The following is a 20,047-nucleotide window of genomic DNA, read 5'->3' as shown; positions in this document are numbered from 1 at the left end:
GAATGCACTGAATTTTTTTTTAATGGAGGTTTTACAATAAAATAGTAGCAAATTCTACAATTACACACGTTGATAATACACCAGTAGGGTTGGGAATCAAAAATCAATTCCAGAATCGGATGATACTTGTAAAATTAGAGTTTTTATTCCACCTATCAATTCCGCACATCTTGTATTTTTAGCTGGTGAAAAGGAGCTTTTCTTGTCTTTGACTCATTCAAGAGATTCATTCAAAAACACAGATTCATCCAGTAATGAAACGAGTAAATCTTCAGTGAGTCATTGAATCATTGATTCATAAATTCCATGAGATTTTGTTTAGTTATCTAATATTTTTTCTTCTGAATTGTGAGAGAACTTCAACTTGCATTAAAAAAAAAAAAAAGTCTCAATTTATCCAGAATCGTGCAGGTCTATTTTGCACACAAACAGCTCTTAATCGAGTTTTGTAGCCGGCTGATTTTTGTTCATAGTATTCAGCAGCAATCAAATATTTCGCAAAAAGAAAATAAATAAAATATACAAAAATAATAAATATGTTTGATATCTAAATGTTTTTTTTTTTAACCACATTGGAATCAAAACTGGGAATCCATAAGCATCGGAATCGATAAGCAGAATCGGAATCGATCAAATTCAAACAATACCCAGCCCTATACACTATACCCTATAGTGATAACTGTTTAGAGATAAAAATGATACGAGTGCATGATGCAGGTGTTACCCTCCAGAGGTAGTCGAGGCCGATCAGCTCCAGGTCGTCCATCATGTACGCTCTGCGTTTGGCCACCAGCTTGCCCTCTCTGCAGTTGACGGCTTTGAAGAAGCGCTCGAAGCACTTCATGCCGTTCTCCGTGAGCAGCGTGGGGTCCAGCTGCAGCACATTGTTCTCAAAAAAGTCCTTGTTGATGTCCGGGTCCAGATCCGGCTCGTCACCCATCAGCTTGGAGTACCACTTAAAGCAGGCCTCGCGGTCGCACAGAAAGACGGCGTTCTCCGCCAGACACTTCCAGATCTGCTTGGCCTGCGGAGCGCAAAGCCACAGCTGTCCGTCCTTCAGCAGAAACCTGAGCACGGGTTACAAACTCCTTAATATTCTGCATTGAACATATTAACCTCCTCAAAAACTCCCATGTTAACTGACTGATGTACAGTCAAACCAAAAATTATTCAGACACCAGATATAATTTGATATTGTTTACTAGCGGGTGCAGGACACTATAGTTAATTTATGTAAGTGAGGAGAGCAAAATAAAGTCAACTGTGACATATACCCAAACATTCTTCATACAGTGGACTACCAGTGAATGTGAATGACGTTAGAAGGCTATAATCAATTACGGTTCATTACTGCATCCCGATGCATCTTAGACACGATTCATTTCAACACACCTAGACAACACACAGGTGCATGATGGGAAGAGAAGGTTTCTGCAGCTGAGCATGTTTTGCTGAAGTGTTTTTTCTTTAATTGCTAATGTGATGTTTTTCCAGCACAGACTGAACTAAATGAAGCATTGCTTGGTGATTGGTTGAGCTAAATTGGTATTATCGGTGTTCTTAAATTTATCAGCTGACAGCTATTCAACCCAATTCATTTCATTCCTTTCTATCAAAGTTATCTGACTTTATCAAGATCAATTTGTTCTGACAGTTTAACTCAGAGTTCTTGTCATAGTTTATTACCATTATGAAATGTTGAAGGTGTCCGAATAAATTTTGGTGTATCTTCAAAATGTCAAAGGTGTAAAACATCCGAAGGTGATTTATTTCATATGCTCTGGAATTGTCCTGTTGAATGATTCTACAATTTGGAAATTAGGGGTTACTGAATTAGTCTCATCATAAAAAGTATTTCACACTTTTGGCTGTACGGCTAGTGAACTGAAGTCGCAGAAAACACTGGATCAACGAGCTCATTTCATACTGCACCCCTGAGAAAATCCTCTTCAATGTTAGGAAATCACAGAAATCTTTGGAAAAATTTGGGGATATTTCAGGAGCATTAACATTCTCTTACTGCAAATTAACTGCAATGTCATACATAATTACGTAATACATTTTATATGAATTATTAATACAGTTAAATAGATGATTTCTGAGTTGTATGGTTCTTTTTTTTCTTATCTGTCTTTTGTTACATAGTTCTGCTTTTATAAAAGAAAAATGTGTTTGTAATGTTATGTATACAATATGTGTCCTGCAGCACAAAAGCAGTCATGAGTAACACAGGTATATCTGTAGCAATAGACAACAATACATTGTATGGATCAAAATTATACATTTCTCTTTTATGACAAAAATCATTAGGATATTAAGATCATGTTCCATGAAGATATTTAGTACATTTCCTACCATAAATATATCAAAACTTCATTTTTGATTAGTAATATGCATTGCTAAGAACTTCATTTGAACAACTTTAAAGGAGATTTTCTCAATATTTAGATTTTTTTGCTCCCTCAGATTCCAGATTTTCTAATAGTTGTATCTCAGACAAATATTGTCCGATCATAACAAACCATACATCAATGGAAAGATAATAAAAATTGACACTTATGACTGGTTTTGTGGTCCAGGGTCACATATGTGTTTTGTTTCACATTATATCTACAAATAAAACTATAAAAAAATAAAAAAACTTTAGAAACTCCTGAATTTTACAGAGTGTGTGTGTGTGTGTGTGTGTGTGTGTGTAAGACAAAGACACCACTGACCTCAGGAAGTTGAGTCTCTCCTGCACTTCCTGTACGTGGCTGTACCGGCTTCCAGCTCGAACCGTCTGAGGATCAAACCCTGTATGCTCTGAGCCAAAGAATTACAGTAAAAGTTGGCTTTCATTTACAGCAAAACTGGAAGCAAAACAATGCATTTGCTGTCAGACGACACACACCTTTGGAGAACTGCCTCATGTTCTCCATGTACGCAGACAGGTTCTCGGCCACCAGCGTGACGAGCGCGTGATTGTGCTGGAGCTGGTTGATCAGATCGTGGCGGTAGAAGACATGTGGACTCCTCTGTGTCTGACTGCACGAGAGATGAACGATAATCACACACCGCCAACAGAGAGATCTTAAAAACGGTTGGATTTAAAGACGGAGCAGAATGTGTAATATGAACTCACCTGAGGTTCTGAGGAGCTTCTCCAAACAAGCTGCAGATCTCCCTGATCTGCTTCAGAGCCGGAATCACCCACTTATCATTCGTCCGGAGCTCCTCGATGAAGCGGTCGATCCACTGCATCTTCTGTGTGTCGCGGTCCTGTGAGACGGCAAAAACAAAACCTACGGTGAGTGACGGGATCCTGATGATCATGTCAACGATTCGATTCCGATGATCATGTCAACGATTCGATTCGATTCCGATGATCGTGTCAACGATTCGATTCCGATGATCGTGTCAACGATTCGATTCCGATGATCGTGTCAACGATTCGATTCCGATGACCATGTCAACGATTCGATTCCGATGACCATGTCAACGATTCGATTCCGATGACCGTGTCAACGATTCGATTCCGATGATCGTGTCAACGATTCGATTCCGATGATCGTGTCAACGATTCGATTCGATTCCGATGATCGTGTCAACGATTCGATTCTGATGATCGTGTCAACGATTCGATTCCGATGACCGTGTCAACGATTCGATTCCGATGACCATGTCAACGATTCGATTCCGATGACCATGTCAACGATTCGATTCCGATGACCATGTCAACGATTCGATTACGATTATGTTGATTCGATTACGATTATGTAGACCATGTCAACGATTCGATTCGATTCCGATGATCATGTCAACGATTCGATTCCGATGATCATGTCAACGATTCGATTCGATGATCATGTCAACGATTCGATTCCGATGATCATGTCAACGATTCGATTCCGATGATCATGTCAACGATTCGATTCCGATGATCATGTCAACGATTCGATTCCGATGACCATGTCAACGATTCGATTACGATTATGTTGATTCGATTACGATTATGTAGACCATGTCAATGATTCGATTCGATTCCGATGATCATGTCAACGATTCGATTCCGATGATCATGTCAACGATTCGATTCCGATGATCATGTCAACGATTCGATTCCGATGATCGTGTCAACGATTCGATTCCGATGATCGTGTCAACGATTCGATTCGATTCCGATGATCGTGTCAACGATTCGATTCTGATGATCGTGTCAACGATTCGATTCGATTCCGATGATCGTGTCAACGATTCGATTCCGATGATCGTGTCAACGATTCGATTCGATTCCGATGATCGTGTCAACGATTCGATTCCGATGATCGTGTCAACGATTCGATTCCGATGATCGTGTCAACGATTCGATTCGATTCCGATGATCGTGTCAACGATTCGATTCTGATGATCGTGTCAACGATTCGATTCCGATGACCGTGTCAACGATTCGATTCCGATGACCATGTCAACGATTCGATTCCGATGACCATGTCAACGATTCGATTCCGATGACCATGTCAACGATTCGATTACGATTATGTTGATTCGATTACGATTATGTAGACCATGTCAACGATTCGATTCGATTCCGATGATCATGTCAACGATTCGATTCCGATGATCATGTCAACGATTCGATTCGATGATCATGTCAACGATTCGATTCCGATGATCATGTCAACGATTCGATTCCGATGATCATGTCAACGATTCGATTCCGATGATCATGTCAACGATTCGATTCCGATGACCATGTCAACGATTCGATTACGATTATGTTGATTCGATTACGATTATGTAGACCATGTCAATGATTCGATTCGATTCCGATGATCATGTCAACGATTCGATTCCGATGATCATGTCAACGATTCGATTCCGATGATCATGTCAACGATTCGATTCGATGATCATGTCAACGATTCGATTCCGATGACCATGTCAACGATTCGATTCGATTCCGATGACCATGTCAACGATTCGATTACGATTATGTTGATTCGATTACGATTATGTAGACCATGTCAACGATTCGATTCGATTCCGATGATCATGTCAACGATTCGATTCCGATGATCATGTCAACGATTCGATTCCGATGATCATGTCAACGATTCGATTCCGATGATCATGTCAACGATTCGATTCCGATGATCATGTCAACGATTCGATTCCGATGGTCATGTCAACGATTCGATTCCGATGATCATGTCAACGATTCGATTCCGATGATCATGTCAACGATTCGATTCCGATGGTCATGTCAACGATTTGATTACGATTATGTTGACCATGTCAACGATTCGATTACGATTATGTTGATTCGATTACGATTATGTAGACCATGTCAACGATTCGATTCGATTATCATGTCAACGATTCGATTACGGTTATCATGTCAACGATTCGATTACGGTTATGTCAACGATTCGATTACGGTTATCATGTCAACGATTCGATTACGATTATCATGTCAACGATTCGATTACGGTTATCATGTCAACGATTCGATTGTGATGATATCATGAAAGCATATCTAAAGTTAAACACTGAAATAACGGCGAGTGGAAGCAAACACTGTCAAGCAATGCACACGCGTCTCACAGCGCTTATTCTGTGCAATTAATTATTATTAAATGCTTTACTAATCCTTCACAGGAAATTATATTGTTACAGCAGCAACCACAATGCAATCCTTACACACAGACATATCTACCTAACTAAACACCTAAAAGGAAATCTTACACTAAAAAAAAAAATGTAATAAATAAAAAAACATTGTCTCTAGCGCACACACACATCATTTGCGGGACAAAACCATGCTCAGAATTGATTCTGAACATGTTTTTTTCCCCACACTGAGCTTGGTTTTTCCAAAATGTGCCCAGATCTCGGATTTAAAAATAGTGGGTACATTTTTGTAAAACTCGCATGACAAACACGTGATGTGAATGACGTCAGAAGGCTATAATCAATTACGGTTCATTACTGCATCGCGATGCATCTTAGACACGATTCATTTCAACACACCTAGACAGCACACAGGTGCATGATGGGAAGTTAAGCTCAAATCAGATGGATTTTTAAGCTCAAATTGAAGACTTTAAGACCTTTTTTAAGACCTGCACAAATAAAATGAATACCATATGAGCAGGGTAGGGCAAAGTCTATAGTACCATATTAAACTGTAAAATGACTGTAAAAAGCATAATTTACAATTCAGATACAAGTTCTCACAAAAACAAAAAGTTTTATAAAATCATTTACATTTCAGCCTTTAAACCATTTTTAAGAAAATGGATAAGTCAAAAGTATTAATTATTATATTGATTTAAACAATTATCAATAAACTACTATATAAATTAAATAACATGAATTAGGGCCGTGCGATATTGACAAAAAATTATATCTAGATATTTTCTGGGATTTTATCGATAACTATAATTAGACAATATTTTGCTGAGTGTGTTATTGTGCTGGTATCTTACAGATTACCATGGACAGCTGACTCCTGAATTTTTTTTATATTCTTCATATTCTGTGTGGTCAGTTCACAGCAGTGAAAGAAATTAATAAATTAAGTTTTATGGGCATTTTTACCTTTAAGCCATTTTTTTCTAAAAGTGTGCATCATCTTTTGAGTCAAATTCTTGCATTTGGGGTGTTACCAAGCAAATGAAATCAGTATCAACAAAATGTATCTTTGCAATGCATCTGAAGTGGCATTCACTCTTTAATGCAGCTCAGAGGGACACAGAATGCTAACCTGCATTCTACGAACGAAACACCGTCATGTTGCTCAGAGACACAAAACAGTGCTGTGGCTGTGCTTGGAATTATTTTTGTTGTAGAAATAGAGCAAAAGCAGGAAATATGGTGTCTAAAACATAAGTCTCTTAATATTAACTTCTTGTTTACTGAACGGTTGCGTAAAATCAATATCACATTTGTAATCAGGCTGACTTTTGGAGAAAAAAACGGCACTCTTCATGTGATATTAACCATATGAAATGATATAAATATAGGCTATACATTTTCTGCCCCCATATCTTAAATTATGTGATCATTCTAAATGCATTTTAATAGCCTGAATCATGCAGTGAAAGAAGGCACTCGTACGCGCACTAGTTTAACTTAGCACCGGACTTTGAACTTACAGCGCTCATGTTTATTTAATGAAATCATAGCCTTTTGAAGTTTAATCATTGCATTCAGCCATATCGCAATTCTGGTCTTTCCTTCTCCAAATTTAAGACCTCTTGAAATCATAATTAAGACTTTCTTGTACAATTTAAGACTTTTTACGACACAGCGGAAACCCTGGAAGAGATGCAGTCAAACTCAGACCTGCGAGCAGCTGTAGTCCAGGATCTTGATGTGGGCGCTCAAAGCCTGGTCCATGATGTCGACGGGGACGTCATCACTGTGTGCCAAGTTCCACAGCAGGTTGAGCACTTTGTGAGCCATCACTCCGTCCTTATCATCCTCCGCTAGCCTGCGGATCAACTCCAGAAGCTTCTCCCGCTGCTTCTTACCAGCGTTAGTCCAACTGGCCTGCATCAGAACACACAGAGTTATCACAGCATCCTCACAACAAAAGAGCCCCGTATTACAGCGCTGGACAAAATGATCAGAACACTAGTATCTTCAGCAGCTAAAAAATGGTTTTAAGTCAGTTATTTCTATCGTCTGCTGGAGTGTGTCAGTAGGAAATATCAGTTTATATTTCCAAACATTCATGTAGCCATTAAGTGTAATAATCCAGAGAGATTTTTGAGATCTGATCTGATCATCATCAGTCTGTCTGGAACGACATGAAGAAACAGAACAAACTGAGACTAAATCCAGAAGAACTGTGTCTCTGCTTCAAGAAACCTCCTGCAAAGCTCCTGAGAAACTCTGCTCAAGAGCACCGAGGACAAAAGCTGCTTTAAACACAAAGGATGCTCACAACAAATGTTGATTTCATTTAGTTAACAGAAGCTAATTGATAAAGCAAATTTATTTATGACATTATTTTTGACAGCATCCTCATTTTACAGCATTTTTACACAAGTGCCTAAAACTGTTAACAGTTCTGTAGCTTTGCAGGAGGTTTCTTGAAGCGTCTTGGAGACACAGTTCTTCTGGATTTAGTCTCAGTTTGTTCTGTTTCTTCATGTCACTCCAGACAGACTGATGATGATCAGATCAGATCTCAAAAATCTCACTGGATTATTACAATTAATGGCTAAATTAATGTTTGGAAATGTAAACTGATATTTCCTACTGACACACTCCAGCAGAAGATAGAAATAACTGACTTAAAAACATTTTTAGCTGCTGATATACTAGTGTTCTAATAATTTTGTCCAGCAGTGTACGAGTGTTTTGGCGGCTCACCTTGAAGCAATCGAACAGGTGATCGAGCTGCTCCGGGGAAAAATCCCACGCTAGCTTGGCCAAAAGATCGTGGACATTCTTGACGATCGCTTCGTGTTTACCAGCCTGAGAAAACAGGACACAGTAGATGATATACCTTACCTGGTCTACAACAGACTTCAGACTCAAAGCAATCAAAGTAAATCCCAATTAAAACTTTACGCATGCACTTCCTTCTGGACATATCTGGCAATATAATCGACTCGTTTTCAAACACAGTATTGGAAGAGAACTGGACCGAGCTCAAGATGACATCACTGTTTTCTCCAGAGCTGCTTTACAGATTAAACTCATTCCATAATAGACGAAATTTAGAAAGTTATTAAACTGAACTGAATCAACAATAAACTGACTTAAAGGGGTCCTATTATGCTTTTTCGCTTTTTTAATTGTAGTCAGTGTGTAGTGTGTATGTTTGGGCATAAAACGATCTACAAAGTTACAAATCTCAAAGTCCACTCCAAAGGGAGATATTTCGTTTTCAAAAAAATCCCTTTTTAAGAACTACAAAGTTGTTTTCCTGTATTTGTGATCACAAAGCAGTCCATTAGAATATCATTCAAATAAATCCCGCCTATGGAAATTTGAATAGTTGGGGGGAGGAGAGAACTCTTGGTTGAGCACTGCACGTTTCAAAATCAAACCCCGGTGCTGGTGTTCTTATATCACTGTATTTCTGATGGAAACCAACTGTTTTCAGAAAATTATGGATGTGCTTTTCATTTCATCTTGCATGTATTGCCTGATAAAGCAGCGTTTGTGAGCGGAGCTCTGTTTTGTGTTACCGGGGAAACCTCGATCTCTCCTGCTTTAGAATTAATTTGCATATATAACGTCCACAAATAGAGTAAGTCTGTGGGACTACGGTATAAATAAATTCAACTGTATAACAGTTTCACTGCAATTCATGTTATAATGTTAGAATTAAAGAACAATAAGCATAATACTTATCTGTACACAGTCAATGCAGTTATTTTTAAGCTGTTGTTGACATCCCATCTAAAACGTTATTTAGCCAAAAAAACAACAACAATAATATTACCACTTTAATATGTCTTGCAATATCCATGCGTGCAAAGGTTCTGCGTGATCTTCTTGTTCAATATTCCCTGGGTCTGAATAGATATGGCAATATTGAGGAACTTGCTGTTCTGGCGAGGGGCGGGGCATTACTGAAACACCGTCTAAGCTGCTCGCCAATCACAACGCACTGGGACAGCTAACCAATCACAACACATTTAGCTTTTCGGAAGGCGGGCCTTCATCAAACCCGGAACTAATCAAGTCGTTTGTGTCAGGCCGAGGAGAAAGGTATTGTAATAATTTAAATTATGTGAAAAATAATGCGATTTTTTTGAACCACCAAGCATGCGAGCATGTTCTAGTACACCCCCAAAACAAAATCAAGACTTTGTAAAAGAGCATAATAGGACCCCTTTAAACTGAAAATTGACTGTTTACTATTGTGCTGTTATTGTCTGTTGTGCTTTACAGCAGAAATGAATTTTGTTTGCATTATTGAAACACTATTTTCCTGTTCAACACTATAGAGCTGCTTTGACTATAAAGCGCAATAGAAATAAAGGTGACTGGAGCTGGAGTCCATTCCTGAAACACAGAAAAACTGGTTTTCTGAATTCTTTCTGGTCTGGGCATCATGCGGAAAAATGTTGGGTCACCAGGAAAGGTTTTCCCAGCAGTAACAACAGTTTATCCCGATCTGTTTGAGGGAGTAGAGCCCTTTACTGTTCAACAATAAAAACAATACCATGTCAGAAAACAGACGTTAACTGTGGATGAGACATGCGCTCTATACGGTCTGTGAAGATCAATGAGATAAAAGTCTACAGGAAGATATGTAGAGACATGCTGAACGGCTGGCTTCATTCAGACCGATGTCAGTGGGATCACGGGCCGGTTAACTAGTATAACCGTAACTAGTTAGGTTAGTCATGTGGCTGCAGTGATGAACCTGAGCCGCCCAGATGTTGTCCAGGTCCTGCAGGGTCAGCGCTTTCTCCTTAATGACGAAGCGCAGGATCTTCTCCAGCTTCTCCACGTACTGCGGCTGGTGCAGACTGTCTCTCAGCACGATGGACAGAATGCTGTTCTGCTGAATCCATTCCTGACACAAACAACATCATGAGCACACACACGTAAACACACACACACGTACACACACACAGAACTGCTCAGATGTCCTCTTCAGTTGCCCCTCATGTTGTGTTAAGCCGGGCTTAATTTTTAATAGTTTTTTGCGATTGTTGTTTGTCACACTGTACGAACATGATCCCCATGTCAGACTGTAGGATCTCAGTTGTCTTAATGTCAGACTGTACGACAGTCAAGACGCGACAAAAACGGACGTTAGTTTTATTAATTACATGCCTTGATGTTAAAAAAAAAACGACGTGTGTGGAGCAAGTCATGGCTGGGCAAAAGAGGACTTGATGGACTTCCAGTTCTACAGAGCGAACTTGAGGTCATTTTGTTATTAGAGTTTAAACATCCTGCCCCTTAATAAATAAACTAAGTAAACTTTACTTTGTACATATATTGTTTTTACAAATAATGAATGGTTTGAAGTTGTCGCGCTAATTGCGTCATCAGGTTCAGTGCTCCTATTGGTTCTTGGTTTGACGGTCATCGTAGGAGATGTCACACTGCAGGAAAGTGTCTGAAATCTTCTGACACTGCCAGAATTTAATCGGAGGAAAAAATTGATCGCAACGCCCATTAATCGGTGGTCGGTGAACATGTCAAACCAGCGATCTAGACAACCGATTTTAGCCTAGGATTATAGGAATCTTATAGGATTTTCAAAATTTGTCTCAGATGACCAAATCGTGGCCAAAATCGCAGTGTGAGCTGGGCTTTAGTCATTTAGACTTGGAGAGGATTTTCTTTTCACACGATATGCTAGTTAATGTTATCACGTTGGACTAAAACTTACTTTGTTCACACAGAGTATAACAACAAAGTATCCACAAATGCTTTTTTCACTCCAAAAAAAAAGTTGGCAAAAAGATTAAATCCAATACTGAGTGATAATATAGCATAAGAGATTTACATGCAATTTTGTTTTTAAAGGCTGGTCATTTATGAGCAGAAATACCAAATTAGGTGGATATTCAGCACAGAACAGGTTTAATCTACTGGTGCACACGAAACAGTTGAGCGGCGTTTCTCTTTCTCTATGAGCTGTGTTTCCATGTCATATTTAATGTGAGAGTGACGGGGATGGATTGATTGTGTTCTTACAGCCATTCGCTCCGCGGTCAGCCACTCCTCTTCCTCCGGGTTTCCGTGCCGGTGAGTGTAATACGACACACTCGAGATCACCTTGTTCACTTCATTCAGTGCATTCATTTTCCCATTAAACGAGGAAATCTGCAACAACCTGTAAAACAGAGGAGAGCAGATTAGACTAGATCAGTTCAACATCATAACTAGTAACTCAAGCTTATAAACCAGAGAGTGAACCAGAAACAACGGCTTACCGAAGGATCATTTTTAACCTGAAGATTTCCAGGTTCTTGACGGTTTCCTCTTGACCCGGAACTCTAGACGCCAGGTTCTTCAAGGACTTTATGATCATGGACAGAGCGTCATTCTTGGCCTCGTTCTTGGCCTCCTTCTTCAGCTCCTCGTCTGTGAGGTTCTCCAGAAACTGTGGAACCATCTCGATTATGGGTAAGAAAAAGGTCTTCACCGTGTGCAAAGTCAAGAACTCGTAGCACTGGCCGAAAGGTCTGGAAAATAATGGAGAAACAATGAGACTCTGGAGAACTCGCAGCAGCAGAAGCGTGTTTATTTAACAGGCATGGACTGCAGATGGACGTACTTGATGAGAGCGGCGATGATCTGCACGTTGAGAGCCTGGCCGCTCATGAAGCGATCGTGCAGAATCTGGAACCCGTTCAACGTCCCGAACTTATTGATGAGGTCCACCAGCCAACCCTGAACCAGAGACACCAATGACGAGGTCACGACCAAACCAAACCGCTTACGATCAAATATTATCATGTCTTCTTTTAAAGGGATCATGAACTGCCTCTGTTTTTTATTTTGTACTGCTCCCTGGCAGTGATGTACAATCGGGGGCGGGGCTAAACAGACAGCAATGTAGAATCGGTGGGCGGGGCTAAACAGACAGATGTAGAATCGGTGGGCGGGGCTAAACAGACAGATGTAGAATCGGTGGGCGGGGCTAAACAGACAGCAATGTAGAATCGGTGGACGGGGTTAAACAGACTGATGTAGAATCGGTGGGCGGGGCTAAACAGAGTGATGTAGATTCAGTAGGCGGGGCTAAACAGACAGATGTAGAATCGGTGGGCGGGGCTAAATAGACAGATGTAGAATCGGTGGGCGGGGCTAAACAGACAGATGTAGAATCGGTGGGCGGGGCTAAACAGACAGATGTAGAATCGGTGGGCGGGGCTAAACAGACAGATGTAGAATCGGTGGGCGGGGCTAAACAGACAGCGATTTAGAATCGGTGGGCGGGGCTAAACAGACAGCGATTTAGAATCGGTGGGCGGGGCTAAACAGACAGCGATGTAGAATCGGTGGGCGGGGCTAAACAGACAGTGATGTAGAATCGGTGGGCGGGGCTAAACAGACAGTAATGGAGAATCTGTGGCGGGGCTAAACAGACAGATGTAGAATCGGTGGGCGGGGCTAAACAGACAGCGATTTAGAATCGGTGGGCGGGGCTAAACAGACAGATGTAGAATCGGTGGGCGGGGCTAAACAGACAGCGATTTAGAATCGGTGGGCGGGGCTAAACAGACAGTGATGTAGAATCGGTGGGCGGGGCTAAACAGACAGTGATGGAGAATCTGTGGCGGGGCTAAACAGACAGATGTAGAATCGGTGGCGGGGCTAAACAGACAGATGTAGAATCGGTGGGCGGGGCTAAAGAGACGGTGATCTCTGTCTTGGATACCCATATCACAGATGAAGTGAATAACATGCAATATTTACAAACGCACGGACGTTTCAGAAATGTTTTCATGAGCAACAGAAACACTTTTTATATACTGCTTAATACAGGGCCATCTGTTCAAGAATAAAGTTCAACATAAACATACTATTTAAATACCAATAAAGTGGGGGTATATTTGCTTTTATCAGTGTTTTTTTTTATTAAATGTAACTCAATATAACATTGTGACTAAACAGTAAAAAAGCTTGTACTGTTCTAAAAACAGATTTGTGAGCAGTATTTTTTTATTATGCAAAAATTAAACAAGGGTTTGTACAAAAACAAATAAACATAAGAATAAGTGAAACAATTCATGCCAAGGGTACAATTACAACAATTTTAACAAAGCTTCATAGGGCTTTCTTGCTTTTTTGTTCTTTAATTTTATCAAATGTAGAACCATATTGTTTAATCTCTTTTATAAAATGTTCAAAGTTTGGCTTAGCGTTAGTCCATTTTTTCACATGAATGTGATATTTTCCAAGTAAAATAAGATTTGTGAGCTGTATTGGATTTGAAGATGTTAGAAACACGTCATTGTTGTCATGTGGTGAATTTGGCCAATCGTGAAACAGCTGTGTTGTCATCAGCACTCCCGCAGTCGCTCTGGAGAAACTGCGGCGGCTGAGTGAGCCGGCTGCTCTCGAGACGCTCTCGCGGTACTTTGATGCCACACGTGACAGTGACGTGGCGTCGGTTCAAGTCGGATAAATTTTCTAACCGGCATGCACTGCTTCAAGTCAGACACCGATCGGTTTTTATGGCGCTGCATGAAGTCGAACACACCTAGTGATGTAGAATCGGTGGGCGGGGCTAAACAGACAGCACTGTAGAAGCAGGCGTTGATCATCTTCTGCGGATGCAGAGCTTATCCACACTATGACATCTTAGAATAGAACATTCCACAAGCTGTCGTTTGGCAGACTGCCTTCAATATAAACTGTTTCTAGACTAACGACAAAGTTTTGAGTTCTGAAATATACAGGATGTTTTTATAGCACAATGACCTCTTATATGTCAAAAGATCAAGGGAATTTTTATTTCTCAATTCATATTACCCTCTTTAATTAGACACTGTCAAATGTAATTACACCAGTAACTACACTCTTACGTGGAGGTTAATTTGTGTTTCACAGACATGTGTTTGATTGTTTTTAATCAAATACATCTGTGTTTCCTAACACCGCTTCAATGCAAATGACCTCCTGCTCTTCAGCGGAGCTGTGCATTAGAGCCCTGCGCGGGACTGTTTTCTTCATCCCGCTCCCGCCCGCCGAATTTCTGACCATTACCGCCCGCTCCCGCAACGTGTGTGTTACACTCCCACCCGCTCCCGCAATATGTATGTCCACTCCCGCCCGCACCCGCAAAACTCTGAGAATTTATTCCCGCACGATAATAGAGATGCATTGATTTTGTGTCTTCTCCCGTCCCGCAGGAAAAAAAAAAAAGTATTGTATTGCTATTATTAAAGAGATTCATGTTTGTTTCTTTCCCTGACCTGCATGTATTCTGACGCACTGGTAGGGAAGATGAATATAGCCTGGGCTATCGGGGACGTCTAAAACGCTTAGGCTACCGCGCGTTTCTTTAGACTTCAAGTACTTTGATTTTGTTGACATGTCGCTAGGCTACCTCCCGATCCCGCAGTGTTTTTTTTTAGCCGCCCATTCCCGCCCGCAGCAAAGTTCAAACCACCCGCTCCCGCGAGATTTGCGTTGGGACCCGGTGCCAATCCCAATGCAGCCCTCTACTGTGCATCATCCTGTCTGAATGACTGCCTGTGATTGTTGAATATACAGTGCCCTCCAAAAGTATTGGAACAGTGAAGACAAAATTGCTCTGTTGTCTGTGCAGTCAAGACATTTACAAATATGATTAAAAGATGAATATTGGACAAAACTACAGGATGTCACATTTTATTATTGGGTGATTCAACACACAGATGTTTTACCAGCTAAGAAGTTCAGCACTTTTAGAGTTTCATCCCTCTATCTGATGTGAGCATAAGTATTGGAGCAGTTTCCTCACAGGTCTTTCTAAGTGATCAGCTGTGTCCTGTTGCGTTAATTCTTCAGATATTAAAAGCAGGGAATGTGTCGTATCAGTTATATCCATTACTTCTGTATTCTGAATCCTGCATTCGATGATGACAAACACAAACCAGGATGAAGACGAGGGAGCTGACTTTGAGAGAAAAGCAAGCAATTTGGATGCTAAAAGAAAAGAGGAAGTCAGTTAGAGCTCTAGCAAAAACAAAGGGCATGGAGAAATCAAGAGTTTGGAAACCACCAGCGACACCAGCAACCAACAACTACCTGATCGACTGAGAAAACAACAGTAGTTGATGACAGACAAATCATAAAAGCTGTGAAAATGAACCCTAAAAGACGTGTCTGTAAAATCACCAACAACTTCCAGAAAGCTGGGGTGATGCTCTGACAATCTACTGTCCTCAGGAGACTTTGACACAGAATTACAGATGCTACACAGCAAGATGCAAACCTCTGACCAGCACCAAACATAGAAAGACAAGATTAGAGTTTGCAAAAAAGCACAAAGGTGAGCCAGAAGAGTTTTGGAACTGTGTTTATGGACCGATGAGACAAAGATGAACCTTTATCTAAGTGATGGGAAAGCAAAAATGTGGAGAAAAAAATGGAACTGCGATGATCCCAAGCATACAGCCTCATCTGTAAAGCATGGTGGAGGTGGTGTCATGGCATGGGCATGCATGGCTGTCTCTGGAACAGGCCCTCTCAACTTTACTGATGACTTAATGTATGATGACAGTAGCAGAATGAATTTGGAAGGGTACAAAACCATCTTGCCTACCAATATTCAAGAAAATGCCACCAGATTCATTGTGAAGTGCTTCATATTGCATCAGGACAATGACCCAAAACACCCTGCAGTTCAGTCAAGGAGTTTATAAGAGCAAAGAAATGGAAAGGGTTAGATTGCCCAAGTCAATCTCCAGATTTAAATCTGATTGAACATGAATTTCAGCAGCTGAAGAGGAGAGTAAAGGCAGAAACTCCCCAAAACAAGCAACAATTGGGATTGTCTGCATTAAAGGCTGGGAAAAGTATTTCAAAGGATGAGAGCAAGAGTCTGGTGATGTCTATGGGTCACAGACTCACTGCTGTGATTGTGTGCAAGGGATCTGCAACTAAATAATAGCTTTTAATCTTTTATATCTGCCTTATGTTCAACTGTCCCAATACTTATGCTCACATCAATGAGTGGGATGAACTCTAAAAGTGCTGTTCTTTTTATTTGGTAAAACATGTATGTGTTGAAACGGCTAATAATAAAATGTGACATTCTGTAGTTTTGTCTCATATTCATCTTTTAATCATATTTGTAAATGTCTTGACTCCACTGCCAACAGAGCAATTTTGTCTTTACTGTTCCAATACTTATGGAGGGCACTGTATATTTTTTAACCAGTGACTGATCAGTAAGAGAGAGATTTCTCAATAACTGCTCTGTGTTTGACAACTGCACTAAAAGCGTCACACTCAGCTGTGATTGGGAAATCAGGGCCTGTATTCACAAAACATCTTAAGGCTAAAAGTAACTCATAACTCACCGATTTAAGAGAAAATCTTAAAAATAATGGGCGTGTCAGTCCTAAATTTAGCAACGAGGTAAACCCCGCCCCCTTACTGAGTTTAAGACTTCTCTCTATTCCTTAGTACAAGTTTGTCTCATTTAGGAGAACTCTTAGAGGCAAGATAAATGTTTTGTGAACACGGGCCCAGAAGGAGCGCTGTACCTTAGGAGAGCGTGGGTCGGGCGGCCGGGCGAACAGCTCATCGTCAGCGAGCTGTGCTCCCGCAGGAACGCTCTCGGACGGACGCGTGCCGTTGTAAATGTGGAACTTGCAGTGCGGGTTGGTGGCCATGGCCAGCAGTTCCAGCAGAGGGAACCAATCCTGAGCCAGCTTGACCACGCAGAGCTCCACCAGACGGTGGGTGTTATTGATGATGCACCTCTGCAACGGGACGAGAGCAACAGATCAGCATCAGAGAGACGTCTGAACCCTCCGATCACAGACAGACTCAGACTCACGTGGATCTCAAACTTCCAGCCGCTCACGGCCTCATCCGTCAGGATTTTGGTGAATGAGATTGTCAGGCCATCGCGGAAAAACCTCTGACACGCCTCGCACCTCACGTCCAACCCTGAACACCACAAACAGCAGAAAACACAATGACTCCACCTGAACACATCCATCCTAGCGCTGCACGATTAATAGACTGCGACAGTCACACGCATCTCGTCAGTAAAGCCGGTTCTGTGTTCAGTAGTAAATCTCCATCACGTGCTTCCAGATAGAGCAGCATTTACTACACAGAGCCGTACTTCACTGACAAGCTACGCAAAACCGTGTTTAATGATTTAATGATATGAAATCGAAGTAATCGTGCTGCGATAATGACAGCTGTTGGCGTAGCTTCTCAATGAACTACGGCTCTGTGTAGTAAATGCTGCTCCTTCTGAAAATACCACATTTAATAACATGTTTTTACTCCAAACTCACTTCATAACGTCAGTCGAGTGTTTGAAATAAATCCTCCTGTGAGATGATGTGGCTTCTTACACAGAATAAGACAAGCAACATATTTCATAGCATTCTAAGCAGCGATAAAGGCATTGCATTATTATCTACTTTATTACATTTACATTTATTAATTTAGCTGACGCTTTTATCCAAAGCGACTTACAATTGTATATGTCAGAGGTCGCACGCCTCTGGAGCAACTAGGGGTTAAGTGTCTTGCTCAGGGACACATTGGTGTCTCACAGTGGATTCGAACCCGGGTCTCTCACACCAAAGGCATGTGTCTTATTCACTGCGCCATCACCACCCCCTATGAAAATTATAATAATAGAACTCAGATAAGCCATATATTGTCATAGTTGTGTGTTTATTAGTCACGCTGAATCAATGAAAGCGGTTAAATCTTCTGTTTATTCAGCGAGTGCTATAGGGATCTCCTGGGTTTCTTCTGCGGGGCGTATTTAGAGTTTCTCTGGAGATTTACTACTGATCACAGAACCGTGCTTCACAAGATGCGCATGACTATCACAGCTTCTGCCTAATCGTGATTGAGACATCATTTCCATTTATCGTGCAGCCCTATCTCATCCACTTCTGATTGATCATCTGCGACATCTGACCTTTTTTACTGAGATCTATAGCAGCTTCCAGCAGAACCTCCAGCTCTCCTTTGGGCAGGACCGGAACCACCCAGCGCGGCCTGAACCACAGGAAACCACATTAAACCACATTAACTCCACACTGAGAGAAAACCTGCACAGTCTGAGATCGGCGCCGCTGCTGACCGGTTGATCATGTCGTCCAGCTTGGCCAGGTCTGTGTGGGGGAAGGCAGGCTCCTCCTCTTCCTGTGTGGGCGGGGCTTCTCCCTGCCCCGGTTCCTCTGGCGGACTGATGGGTGTCGTCTCATTGGAGGAGTTTGGTGAGGGCGTCTAAACACAACAGCACAACATCAGGCGGAAGCGGAACAACAGGAAGCTGTTATTTATGCAGTTTACTGATGCTTCGGTTAACATGGTTAATAATAATATCTATACATGACCCTCTAACACTAGCACTCTCTATTCTATTTACTCGTTTTATTTTTTATTTATGTGTTAAAAAACACTTGATCCTTTAACACTTGCACTCTTACAATACTTGTTTTCTTTTTATTAAAAAAAAATAGAGCCACTAACACTGATCAGCTAAATAACTAATAAAGAGAATTGGTTTGGTGCTTGACTAACAGTTCAACAATGGCTAGCTGATTAGTGGGCAGGTTGACTAATGAATTGCTTTAAGAACTTCACAAAACATTTCAGCGTGTTGTATTTTAATGCATTGAAGTGAATCAACAATGAAGAGAGTCGAACTGAACAACAACACTACAGAACTGCTTATAGCTGAAATAAACACTGTTATTGATCTGAACTGAACTTGAGCTGAATAATGACACTGTTGTCTTTTAGATCTGCTTTACAGCTGAATCCGTTTCCATCATTGATTCTGTTTCTAACTGTGAAGCTGCTTTGACTCAATCTGTATTGTATGAGGTGCTATAGAAACACAGGTGAACAGAGAGGAAGCTCTTCCCTCGAGCTGTCGTGTGTTTCTCTCTCTCACCTGGTTCTGGGGCAGCAGGGTTTGGGTTTGGTTCTGGCCGTCTGGCGCTTGGCTCTGGCTCTCGTTGCCCCCCACGGGCGAGCCACGGGTGGTGGCCGTCATGCTCGATGTGGGGCAGATCTTTGCAATCTTGTCCGTTTATGTGGCGGGCACCGGGCGAGAATCTACAGGCCGGGCGGCAGCGGGGCGTTTCAGGCGGCTGAGGGAGCAAGATTGAAGCACCTGGAGCTCAGGCCGAGCCGCAGAGACCATCGCATTTCCTGCAAGACACACAGAAACACAGACTGAGAAGAGCTGAGACGGGTTTGAGTTTAACCGGCTGTGCAGATCAGATGCTGCTGCTAACTTTAACCGGTGAAGACCAGCTGCTGTCGTCCGTCCAAACAAACACGAGCAGTCAGGACGAGACTCGCACAAACTCACATAGAAACACAGCGGACGCATTTGTTCAGTCTGTGATCATCATCATCAGACGCGTGT

At 41.4% G+C, this 20,047-nt stretch overlaps 1 protein-coding gene across 4 annotated transcripts in view; it reads right to left on the bottom strand.

Moving 5' to 3' along the window:
* LOC306845318 (ubiquitin carboxyl-terminal hydrolase 9X-like) overlaps nucleotides 1–20,047 on the bottom strand; it is a 52,587-nt gene that overhangs the window by 30,677 nt on the left and 1,863 nt on the right. For all 4 annotated transcript variants that reach the window (XM_079378031.1, XM_079378028.1, XM_079378029.1 and 1 more), the window contains exons 2-16: nucleotides 19,568–19,827; nucleotides 18,749–18,894; nucleotides 18,584–18,663; nucleotides 17,471–17,583; nucleotides 17,175–17,393; nucleotides 12,248–12,363; nucleotides 11,904–12,155; nucleotides 11,665–11,803; nucleotides 10,376–10,528; nucleotides 8,365–8,469; nucleotides 7,330–7,536; nucleotides 3,125–3,261; nucleotides 2,894–3,027; nucleotides 2,718–2,805; nucleotides 725–1,067 (exon numbers count right to left, since the gene is read on the bottom strand). In XM_079378031.1, the coding sequence (XP_079234157.1) occupies nucleotides 725–1,067; nucleotides 2,718–2,805; nucleotides 2,894–3,027; nucleotides 3,125–3,261; nucleotides 7,330–7,536; nucleotides 8,365–8,469; nucleotides 10,376–10,528; nucleotides 11,665–11,803; nucleotides 11,904–12,155; nucleotides 12,248–12,363; nucleotides 17,175–17,393; nucleotides 17,471–17,583; nucleotides 18,584–18,663; nucleotides 18,749–18,894; nucleotides 19,568–19,669 (2,334 nt within the window). In that variant the 5' untranslated portion in view covers nucleotides 19,670–19,827. The remainder of the gene's footprint in view (nucleotides 1–724; nucleotides 1,068–2,717; nucleotides 2,806–2,893; nucleotides 3,028–3,124; nucleotides 3,262–7,329; nucleotides 7,537–8,364; nucleotides 8,470–10,375; nucleotides 10,529–11,664; nucleotides 11,804–11,903; nucleotides 12,156–12,247; nucleotides 12,364–17,174; nucleotides 17,394–17,470; nucleotides 17,584–18,583; nucleotides 18,664–18,748; nucleotides 18,895–19,567; nucleotides 19,828–20,047) is intronic.

The sequence above is a fragment of the Barbus barbus genome, assembly GCF_936440315.1.
Source record: "Barbus barbus genome assembly, chromosome: 25".
Lineage (NCBI taxonomy): Eukaryota > Metazoa > Chordata > Actinopteri > Cypriniformes > Cyprinidae > Barbus > Barbus barbus.
Note: the sequence above shows the minus strand (reverse complement) of the source record. Positions and strands in the feature narration are given on the sequence as shown.